General features: G+C 40.1%; 1 protein-coding gene across 1 annotated transcript in view; it reads left to right on the forward strand.

Annotated features, from left to right (window-relative positions):
- N4bp2 (NEDD4 binding protein 2) overlaps nucleotides 1–12,201 on the forward strand; it is a 66,258-nt gene that overhangs the window by 35,666 nt on the left and 18,391 nt on the right. The window contains exons 8-11 of the mRNA XM_021210316.2: nucleotides 1,368–1,444; nucleotides 6,744–6,899; nucleotides 9,100–11,453; nucleotides 12,043–12,128. Of these exons, the coding sequence (XP_021065975.1) occupies nucleotides 1,368–1,444; nucleotides 6,744–6,899; nucleotides 9,100–11,453; nucleotides 12,043–12,128 (2,673 nt within the window). The remainder of the gene's footprint in view (nucleotides 1–1,367; nucleotides 1,445–6,743; nucleotides 6,900–9,099; nucleotides 11,454–12,042; nucleotides 12,129–12,201) is intronic.

Consider the following 12,201-nt stretch of genomic DNA (forward strand, 5'->3'; position numbering starts at 1 on the left):
TTTCTTTCTTTCTTTCTTTCTTTCTTTCTTTCTTTCTTTCTTTCTTTCTTTCTTTCTTTCTTTCTTTCTTTCTCTTTCTTTCTTTCTTTCTTTCTTTCTTTCTTTCTTTCTTTCTCTTTCTTTCTTTCTTTCTTTCTTTCTTTCTTTCTTTCTTTCTTTCTTTCTTTCTTTCTTTCTTTCTCCCCTCTCTCCCCCAAGCTAGGATATCACTTCATAACCCAGGCTGGTCTTGAACTCATGATCTGATTTGTCTGTTTTAGCCTTTTGAGTGCTGAAAAGAATACTCTGCTATATCCAATTTTTGTTTTTTCATGTGATTGAAAATATAAAACTACTTCGCCAGTATTGATTTCTTGTCTCTTCCTAACTTTACTCAGAAATGTATAAGAGACTCATGCTTCTCACAGTGTGTCAGACTCACTGTTTCTTCATACAGACTTGGATAAAAAGAGAGGCTCGGTCAAAAGTTAAATTAGATCAAAGCCCAGGTCTCAGGCACTGCGTTTTGTACAGAGGTGTGGATGAAAAGAAAGGTCTAGCTAGCCTTAGAAAACAATCCTGGAGACTGCCTGCCTGCCTGCCTGCTTGATGGGGACAAAGGCAAGCGCGCAGAGCGAGCGGAGAAAGCAGGGGAAAGGGAGTCGGGGCTGTGTCAGGTGCTCTGAGGAGCCGGGAGAGACCATGCCTCTGCCTCCTGAGGAGATCTGGTAAATAGCTGCTGGTGTATGGAAAGTAGAATACAGTGGGACAAATGAGTGTACAATATTTATATATTATGGAGTTAATTGAAGAGAAAGATCATGATGCCCGAGATGGGATTCCTGAGGAAGGACGAGTGTAAAAGATGGCTGGAGTGGTCACACTAGGGCTCTGGAACATGGAATAAACTGTTGTTGGCAACAGGTTTTACATTGTAACATTGAGTGAAAAGGAGGGTGTGGCTGTTCCTTGGTGTGGCTGAGGGGATGGCTTTGTTATAGATATGAGGGACAGAGCAGCCAGAGGCATAGAAGTTTAGCTGTGACCTTACAAAATGAATGTGTCCCCTTCCTCAATTTGGGTATTTCTCACAGGAGACAGAGCTTCTCAGTAAGACCCAGGTGTGGTGGTGTGTGCTTGTAATTCCAGCTTTTCTACAAAGCAAGTTCAAGGCCAGTCTAAGCTACTTGAAACTTTATTTCAAATGCAGTGGCCCTCGAAGTAACACTTGCTGTTTCTTTAGCAGAGAGCTGAGAGCAGAGGCTTGTTCAGCTCATCCTGCTGACCAGATCACCAGGGGGGCTGTTACATTTTTAATGCGATAGTCTATAAAATTGCATTTAATTTCATGAAAGATCATTTACATCCCTTTTTTGTCTTTTCCACAGTCTCAAAAGCATAAATATAAGGTCCTTTTCCGGGAGCCAGACACATGGTGGAAGTTCAAGCCGAAGGAGCTTGCGAGGTAAAGCCTGGGGGTTTCTGAGCTGGCTTCTCTACAGCAGTGAGCCTCCTTTATACACGATGAATGAAACAAAACTGATTAGATTTTGGCTTGTCCACTTAAAAATTGTAATGTTATGTACTGTGAATGTTTTCAGCAGTTTTAAATAATTATTTTTAAGATGCTTACTTTTCATGGGTGTATGCTTATGTGCATGTGAGTGTGTCACGGCCCTGTGTGAAGGTCAGAGATGATCTTTCTGGAAGAAGTTCTCTCCTGCTCCAGGGATTAAACTCATATCATCAGGTCTTCCAGCAAGCACCTATGCCAGTCAACCATCTTGATGGCCCTTATCCTTGGTTTTATGAAGAGTTGGGAGATTTATTATATTTAATAATAAATAGCCATGGAGTTTCCAGTTGTCTTATGTTATCAGTTGTATACTTCCTTGTAATATGTGTTAATATGTAAAACTAGGAAAGACCCTGGGGGCTGGTACTCTTGAGCCATGTGTCTACTGAAGGCAGGGCTTGTGCCTTCTAGAGTACTAGAGAGTGTTGGCTGCTTTTAAAAATGTATGTATGTATGTATGTATGTATGTATGTATGTATTTAATGTATATGATTATGCTGTTGCTGTACAGATGGTTGTGAGCCTTCATGTGGTTGTTGGGAATTGAACTTTTAGGACCTCTGCTCGCTCCCTGTCACTCCCGCTTGCTCTGGTCTTCCCTGCTTCACTCAGTCCCTGCTTGCTCTGGCCCAAAGCTTTATTTATTATTATATATAAGTATACTGTAGCTTTCTTCAGATGCACCAGAAAAGGGTGTCAGATCTCATTATGGGTGGTTGTGAGCCACCATGTGATTTCTGGGACTTGAACTCAGGACCTTTGGTAGAACAGTCAGTGCTCTTACCCACTGAGCCATCTCAGCAGCCCAAAAATGTTATTTTTAAGGGATGAACATACATTGTTTTTTACTTAGTGCTCTGAAGATTTAATTTTAGAATAGTTGCTTTGTAATAATTTAAACTAATTCAATACAAACTAAAGGGCAATCTGACTTCAGTATAGTCACAGTGTTGTGTGACTATCACCACTGTCTAATTCTGAAACATTTTCATCTTTTCACAAAGAAGTCATACCCCAGCAGTTCCTCCCTCTTTGGCAATCTCTGCTGTGTTTCCTCTCTAGGGTTTTTTTTTTTTTTTTTTTTTTCTATTCTGGGCAGTATATATACAGTGAATACGTGGGGTCTTTTTCTCTGGCGTCTTGCACTGAAAATGTTTTTAAGGTTTATTATCTGTGTTGCAGCATGTCATATCCAGTATCTCTTAATTGTTTTTTCATGTTACTGGGTTGGTTTCCTTCCTATATTGTGTTTGGAATTTTTGCATTTGTGTAGATGAGTGGGGTTCCCCTCCCTGACCTACCTTACCTGCTTTTGGTATTGTAAACTAATTGAGAAGTATTTCCTCTCAATTGGAATGTCCCCCATCACACCAAAGTTCAGACTTTAACAGTTACATTCCTCTGGCGTCTGCATGTCCACGGTGTAAGCAGCCAAGGTCTCTCTTCAGGGTGTTCACAGTGTGTGTCCCTCCTCATTACCCTCACTAATGATAAGGTTTGGGTTTGCTTGTATTTTTTTCAAAGTGACCCCTCATAAATAAACAGCTCTTTGCTTGATTGGTCTTCTTTTCTGTTGTATTCTATTTTACTTAATTCATTCATGGTTTTCTTTATTCTACTTTCTTTGTTTTAAAATATATATTTTGCTTATTTCTATTGTTTTAAAAATCTTTACTTGAAGGTGTAGATCATTTTTATAATATGAGCATTTGATGCTCAAACTCTCCCTGATATTTTATTTTCCTCATGGTTTAGTGTACAGTGCTTCATTTTTCATGTTTATTTGTAAAGTTGCATTATAATTGAATATTCTCTTTTAGCTTTTGGTTATTGAGAATTATGTTTTACAATTTCCAAACCAGTGGATGTTTTTCTTGTGGATTTTCAGTTCACCTGCAGTAGGCTACATTGTGTGACCCGTGTGTGATAGTTTCCCTTCTTTTCTTCCCTCCAATGTCTCACTGTGCTGTCCTGGAGGCCCTGGGACTATAGCGAGCGATCTGCCTCCCACTGCCTCCTGAGTGCTGGAGTTTAAGGCCTGTGTCACTGCAGCCAGCCTCAATAGTTCCTTCTTAAATGTTCCATTCTTGCCTACTGAGCATGTGTACTGGGGGCTTGTGAGAGAGTTCAGTAGGCAGAGGATTTGAGTTGCTTTGAGGATTTGAGTTTGATCCCTAGGGTTCACACAGTGGGAAGAGAGAACTAGCTCCTGTAAATTGTCTTCTGACCTCCACATGCATGCTGTGGCATGGACGCACGCATACAACACAACATGTATACTGACCCACCCGAGGTGGTTATGCTGTGTTTAGATGCACGCATACAACACAACATGTACACTGACCCACCCGAGGTGGTTATGCTGTGTTTAGATGCTCTCTAGTAATACTTAGCAACTCTGCTGCCCAGCGGGGTCTGTACTTTCTGTGCCTGCTTTTCTTTTGGTTGGTCTTGTGGGTTAAATTTTGGACATGGTGACAAACTCTTCCAATGTGAGACAGTGTGTGAGTCCCTTTGCTATAATGCCCATCAGTCTCTGTTATCCCACCCGTGTCCACTTATATATTTGAGGGTAGTTATTGAAATTCCTAAGGGCGTATTGTTTGTTTGACGTTACCCTAATTAACTGGACTTTATCCCTCCCCAGTGATTTTTTTTTTTCTTTTGTCTTTAAGAGTAGCTTTTGCTAGGAAGTCTGGTTTGTTTAATTAATAGAACTGTACCAGCATACTTTTAGTTAATATTTTTAGTTGGAGAATTTTCTTCTTTTCATACTTTTACTGTCAACCTTTTAATATCCTTAATGTTTATGTATTTATTGTGCCCAGGATGGCTTGTTTCTCTGTTCACTTTGGCTTTCCTCTGTGTGTGTGTGTGTGTGTGTGTGTGTGTGTGTGTGTGTGTGTGTGTGTGTGTGAGAGAGGGGACAGAAGTTTGGAGGGGGTCTCCTGTAGTGCAGGCTAGCCTTGAACTCCTGATTCTCCTGCCTCCACTCTCAGGGTTAGGACATCAGGCAGATACCGTAGTTCTCAGCCCCTCTGGGTGTTCTGCTGGCCACACAGGGGCTGCCTTCTCAGTGCTCCCTGTGCTTGGTGCTTCTTTCCCCTCTTTATGATTAGTGCTTTGTTTGTTTCTGTTTTTTTGAGACGAGGTCTCACTGTGTAGCCTTGGCTGACCTGGAACTCAACTATGTAGACCAGGCTGTCCTCAAACTCATAGAGATCCACCTGCCTCTGCCTACCAAGTGATGGGATTAAAGTCATGTGCCACCAGGCCTTACTTTTATGATTGTTATGAGAAAAAAAAACTGTGTGAAGTTTTTCTCTCATCATATTCTAGAAAATTTAGGTAAAATTTTAAGTCTGTTTTCTTCTATAATAATTTCTAAATTATATATGTTTTATTTATATTTTTTAGTGCCCACTTCCCATGTTTCACTATGCAAAGCTTAACTCTAAAGTAAAACCATTTTCTTTGCCTTCCTAATCACAAACACAAGGACTTTTTAAACCCACTTGTGATGGTTCCTCATGAGTGTACATGATATCATTATGTGATTTATACACAACTGTTGGTTTTGCTCAACTATTTTCTTTGTGCTTCATTTTCCCATTGCAGCAGAGACCTTTCTTTAATCTGAGAGTTTGTCTGCAGTAAGTTCTTTACAGTAAGAGTCTGTTTTTAAGTTTTCCTTTGCAAATATTTTTAACATCTTCATTCTTATAAGACACTTACTTTATGTATTCTGGACTGTCAGCTAATTTCTGTTGCTGAAAGTAACATTTATGTTTTATTTCTATCACTGTTGCTAAGTCTTCTATCTATATGACTAGCCATATTTTTTAATTTCTAGCTTAATCTCACTTCCTTTTCCTTTGAGTGACAGTTTTAGCACATGTTTCTAGTTACGGATTTCTTATTCTGTTATTTTGTTTGACTCCTGAAATCAGGACATGGGTGTCATTCATCAGTTCTAGAAAATTCTCAGCATTTATCTTTAAACTGCTTTTGTCCCATCTCTCTGTTCTCTTCTTCAGACTGGAATCAGTGGTATACTAGACCTTTTTTTGCTTTGGCCTCTATGTCTATGTTTCTTAACCTCTCTCATATTTTCTATCTCTTTGCTTCTCTGTGATATGAAACCAGACAAGATCGAGGTAGGTAAATATGAAAGCCATATTTACCCAAGAGGCAAACGATAATATTAGCCCTGGATTTCAGATATAAAGCCTTGAATCCAGACTAAGTTAAGAGGTTACAACTGAGATGCTTTCGTTAAGAAACAAACCCGAGGGGGATTAAAGCATATTATCCTACTTCCTGGCAGTGCAAACCCAGAAAACACCCTCAGCCTGAGACCTAAAGATGTCCATGTTTGGGTTAACTAACTGTAAGTTCACTAGCAAAAACACAGATGAACGAGCAAGACTGGAAATGCAAATAATAAACTTCATATTTGGACATCCAGAGACTTAATATGCTAGGAATTCAAAAATATTGTTTGAACCTAAAATGTAATAAAATGTGTTTGTTTTAATTTAGTTGGGATCTGGTTTTACTGTAACAGGAAGGCACTTGGGGGTATTTACTCAGAGTCTCTAGAGTGGAATACTTACTGCTCAGAGTTTTAATCCTTAATCAAAACCTTTAAATGACAATCATTGTTTTATGAATTTTTTCCAGAGTTTTAGAACAACTTCTTCTAAGGTCATTGAATTCTTTCTCCTGAATTAATAAAGGATATCTGGAAGAAATATATAGTATAATTAATAGAGTGCAATTTAAAGAGCCCGACTAGGTTGGGTGTGGTGGTGTAATCCCAGCACTCAGAGATCTGAGGCAGGAGGATCACAAGTTTCAGGTCATCACAGCCTGGGCTTCATAGCAAGGCCACATCTTCAAACAAATGAAAACAAACCTTGCAAACCAAACGGGACGGGAATGCCCTCAGGCTAGACAGACACGAATGTGAAGGCAAGGTCCGTCCTCTCCTGTCTCACATGAGACGTGCCACTGATGGTGTTAGGGACATAGCTCAGTGGGAACGTGTTTACCTTCCACATGTGTGGCCCTGAGTTCAGTTCCAAGCACAGCAGAAAAGGACTTCTGGACTTGGTGTGTTCTTTTGTTTTCTTTTCTTTTTGGTTGTCAACCTTCTTCCCACCTGGTTCTTCCCTGGACTTTTCAGACGTAATATCCATGGAGTGAGCAAAGAGAAGATATCAAGAATGCTGGAGCACTATCAGCGCTTTGTCTCTGTGCCGATAATCATGAGCTCTTCCGATCCAGAGAAAACCGAGCGCATCGAGTTGTGTGCATACGCTTCTGACGACAGGAATTCTAGGTGGGTTAAAGTCTAATACATGCAAAAAAAAAATGCAGTGTGAAGCTATGGTTTCTTTTTTAATGATAGCTTTGAAGACTTAAAATCACCGCTGATAAACTAAAAATCAAGAGGTTTTATTTTCTATTTGATCAGTTTCACCTGAAGTCAGCTGAGGATGCTAGCAAGAGAAGTAAGAAGTCATGTGAAAGGTGATGTTTTTCCCTTTGAGCTGAGGGTTTGTGATCTGCAGTTATATAGTAAATACCCTTGTCTTTTTTTGAGGATTTTCCTTTTCTCTTCATTGTTTTTGTTGTATACATCAACATTATTTTTATTTCTTATTCTTAGGTTTTTTTTTTGTTTTTTGAACTCAGAAATCTGCCTGCCTCTGCCTCCCAAGTGCTGGGATTAAAGGCATGTACCACCACTGCCTGGCAGGTTTTTTGGTTTTGTTTTGTTTTGTTTTGTTTTTTAATGTTTTAGTGAATGTACTCTTTAAGTTTTCACATAGAGAATTCAATTAGTGTTAGATATGATTTTACTTTGGAAAACTTAATGGGAGAGTTGGGTCTTTGAGAATTCCTAAGATAAAGGAAGGTAACTTGACAAACTGAATAAGGAAAAATTGTTAAAGTTGAAAGGATAATACTATGAATTGGAAACTAACATTCAGGATGATTTTAAAACATTTTTAATAGATGACATCTTAAATGAGAGCTTCCTACCTCAAAGAAAGAATCCTTTCTTTCTCTCTCCTTCCTTCCTTCCTTCCTTCCTTCCTCCAAGACAAGGTTTCACTGTGTCTCTCTGGCTGTTCTAGAACTTGCTTTGTAGACTGGAACTCACTTTGTAGACCAGGCTGGCCTCGAACTCAGAAATCTGCCTGCCTCTGCCTCCCAAGTGCTGGGATTAAAGGCGTGCGCCACCACGCCCAGCTTCTTTAGTTTTTCTTAATTCTGAAAATTATGTTGTGTTACTGCTCTAGTTAGTAACTTGACCCTGGGAGTGCAGAGCTTAAAAATGAGGCAGACTGGAGCCTCATGTAGTAGCAGCTTATATTCAGGGTACCAGGTAATTTGTATTCTGAGGGCACTCTGGGGGCAAGTTGCATAGAGTAAACCTGTTCTTGAATAATAATTATAGACACATGATGGGTAAGCCCACTCCTATTTACCACTCCCATTTGTGGGAGGGGCACAAAAGCCCATTCCATATATAGCCCATGTGTTGGAGGAAGAGAGGTCACAAGACTTTATTTGTTCTCACAAGCTCTCAGAGATCTCACATAGCTTGATTCACGGACTATGTTCTGACAGTATTGGTTTTGAGATCCCGTAAATAGGTGGTTGTCAACCTACCCAGTGCTTCTGTACCTTTTAGTACATCTCATGTGGTTACCCCCAACCATAAACTTATTTTTGTTGCTACTTCATATCAGTAATTTTGCTTCTGTTAGGAACTGTAATGTAAACATCTGTTTCCCAATGGTCTTAGGTGACCCTGTGGAAGGGTCGACAGAGGTCGAGACCTACAGGTTGAGAAATAAAACTTTCTTTGTAGGAAATGTAGACCCACAGCAACATATGATAAGCTGTGGATGTGAAGGAAGCCAGCAAGATATTGTTCTCTGTTAGCACATTAGAACCTTCATTGAAAAGGTCAACATGTCTCACTGTGACTGACAGCTGAAGGGTACTGTCCAACCTGATGAGTTTGCTTGTGTCTGCTTCACACGGTGTTTCCTGTTGGTAAAGAATTATATTTTGTGCTATTTCAGAGAAAGGTTAAGATTAGTTCTTTTTTTTTTTTTTTTTTTTGGTTTTTTGAGACAGGGTTTCTCTGTATAGCCCTGGCTGTCCTGGAACTCACTCTGTAGACCAGGCTGGCCTCGAACTCAGAAATCCACCTGCCTCTGCCTCCCAAGTGCTGGGATTAAAGGCATGCGCTACTACGCCTGGCTAAGATTAGTTCTTAACATTATTTCTTCCATCAGTCTGGGGATTGAACTCAAGGCCCCACGTTTGTTGGGCAATTGGTCTGCCTCTGAGCTTTACTATTGAGTTATATATATCCCCATCCCAGTTTCATAATTTTTGTGTAATTTTAAATATTTAGAATAAATGCTAAGTGCTGTCTGGCTGCATGATTCTTTAATTTAAATCATAGTATTAATCGCACTGTGAGCAAACTTTCTTACCACATTTGAAATGTCTTGTAGCCTAAGAGACAGTGAAGCTATTAGCTCTGCAAAAGAAGACAGTGTCTCATCTGTGTCTCCGAAGCACTTAGAGTTAACGGAAGAGAAGACCCTTGAGGTGACCACACAAGCAGTGTCACCTGCGCGTGATCCCCAGCTCCCTTGTCCTGGTTTAAACAGAGGAAGAAAGGAGTTGGGTGACGTGAGTCATGGTGGTCATAGCCCCTTCTTTCAGGAAGCCCCGAGAACCTATTTTCCTAACCCTGAAAGCAAAGGTCAAGCCACAGATAGAAGTGAGAAAGAACAAGAGACGATGTCTGAAAAAGATCATTCTGAAGCAGATGCATGGAGTGCTGCGGAGGGAGCATCATCAGATGGGTACTGCGCTGAGGATAGTCAAGAAGCCTGCGAGTGTGCAAGTGCAGCCACACTTCCAAGTGAAACCTCCTCACCTCCTGAGATACTGGAAGAAAGAACAGCAGGAAAGAAAAAGACCATTGGAAAACAAAAAGGCAAGTCATCTTTGGAAAAAATCCCCAAACAAGAGCAATCAAATTTTGTTGGTGACTGGCCAGTTGATAAGACAATTAGCCAGAGAACCAAAAGGAACCGGAAAACTGAAAAAGGTTTATCTGTACAAAGTGACAAAAAATGTAACCACCAGCAGTCCCACAAAGTATTAGATACTAGGGTATCTGTGAATACAGATCCTGTCCAGCCCCAAGGATCTTCACATGGAAACGCTGATCTTTCAGAAGTGCCCAGTAGCTATCACTATGATCCTTACAGAAGTACCGAGCAAACCTCAGTCAGCGCTGTGAGCGACTGGCCTTCCTCTGCTTCATTAGCTCCGAGAGAGCACAGACCGAGAATGCCAAAAACTGACTTAAGTGAACCCAGCATAGAATTTGGAACTAATGACAACCTGGGTGAAATACCCTTATATCCAGCACATGAGGCCTACTGGGGGACAAGTCCTGAAGAACTGAAGACGCTGAGTTCCAACCTTCGAAGTTCTGAAGTGCTGCCCAGTCAAACAGCTCCTGAGCATCATCCAACCTCCCTGAGTCCAGTGGCTCACAGCCAGCACGCGCTGTCCCTTACATTCTCTGGCAGTGCAGCAACTCTTCCTGGAGTAGTGGGGCCCCGGTCTCTAACAGAATTTCCATTGGGGGTGTCTGGAATTGTCTCTGGAATAGATACAGGCACTTGTACTCAGACTGAGCCCCAAGATTTTGCTCTCTTGTGGAAAATAGAAAAGAATAAAATCAATGTTTCAGATTCTGTCAGAGTGTTGACAGGAAGATTAGATGGGTTTAAGCCCAAAGATTTCACTCTTAATAGAAAATTAAATGTTCAAGAAACAATTCCATACAGAGTAATGCATGATAAAAGTACATTCGTTGAAGAAAGTGAGCTTACCAGTGCTGATGAATCTGAAAATCTTAACATCCTTTGCAAACTATTTGGATCCTTTTCCTTAGAAGCCCTGAAAGATTTATATGAGAGATGTAATAAAGACATTATTTGGGCCACAAGCCTCTTGTTGGATTCTGAGACTAAACTGTGCGAGGACACTGCGGTTGAGAGCTCCCCCAAGTCATACAGCGAGTCACAGGTTGGGCCATTTTCTATGGGCTTGGACCTGAAGGAAATTATTAGCCACAGGGGAACCTCAGAAGGTTCTAATTCTTCTGTATCAGAATTTAGTCCTGGAATTAGTATCCAGAACACCAGTGCACAGTCTGCTGGTAACCCAGAAAAGGGGACCTCAGAGCAGGAAGGGATAAGAGCTATAAATCCTGATCACCCTGAATTAATAACCAGAGTATTCCCCAATGCTGCTGTAAACGTCACGAGTAATAATGAAGCAGTGTCTGACCGTCAGACTGGACTGTCAGGTGCATACACCTTTAAGCAGCCTCTTTCACTTACTCCACGATCTTATATCCCTAAAGATGTTAGTGAGATAGAAAAAAATCTAGTAGTGACAGAGACTAGAGACAATATTCATTCATTTCTAAATTTATCTGATATTATAAACTCTGCAACAAGCACTTCAGATCCTGAATTAAATGAAGATGTTTATCTTACTGGCTCTTTGGAAGTAAAGAAAAATGAAAATCTTCCTAAGGATTATGTGAAATTTGCAAACATGGAAGAATTTATCAGTGAAGATAAGCAGGAAATGGAGAAAAATCTAATGCCAGGAAGTGGTTGGTCAGCAGGAGTTAGTGAAGAGGATAAAACTGAGGTATTGACTCCTGCTCCAGTGACAGCCACATCTCTGACCATAGACTGTCTGGAGCTGGCATTACCCCCTGAGCTGGCTTTCCAACTTAATGAGCTATTTGGCCCAGTTGGTATTGATTCAGGTAAGTAAATTATCTTTGTGTGTGTGTGTGTGTGTATAAATAGCATATAGTTTCTATTTCAGTTGAAGTTTTTGTTGGCTGAATGTATCTGTTTATGTCACACAATTTTAAATAGTGCCTTGTTTTTGACATAATATGCTTTTAAAGGATTTAAAACAATTGATTTGAAGTAGAGAATGTTTACATAGAATTTTAAATTTCAATATATCCATGAACATGTTGCAGGTTTTCCTGGCACTTACTGTACATGTGTTTGTAAAAGTGAACTTTGGAAAAGAGTTCCTGAGTGCTGTTTCTGATAGATTAAAGCAGGAATTAATTTCCTAGCATACTGTTACGGGAAGTCTCAGCTAGAGGAATGTATTAAGTTATTGGGGCATGTTATAACTTAAATAGATTCATTATGAAGTTTTGCATCTTGTATCAATTAAGTATGAAAACAATAGCATAGAACATAAAAATATCCCAAGTAAACAGAAATGTGTTAGTAATTAGTGACAAATTTACTACGCATGTGGTAGGTGAGTGTGCTTTCTACAAATGTGCAATGAGTAATGGTTATACTTTCTCTTTTTGCTCCCTTCACAAGGGTCTCTAACAGTTGAGGACTGTGTGGTTCATATAGATCTGAATCTGGCTAAAGTGATTCATGAGAAATGGAGAGAATCTGTAATGGTTGGTACTTTCCTCATATGAAGACCCCATCCCCCATGTCATTCTACTCATACATGCAGACAGTTTTATACAC

The sequence above is a fragment of the Mus pahari genome, chromosome 13, assembly GCF_900095145.1.
Source record: "Mus pahari chromosome 13, PAHARI_EIJ_v1.1, whole genome shotgun sequence".
Classification (NCBI taxonomy): domain Eukaryota; kingdom Metazoa; phylum Chordata; class Mammalia; order Rodentia; family Muridae; genus Mus; species Mus pahari.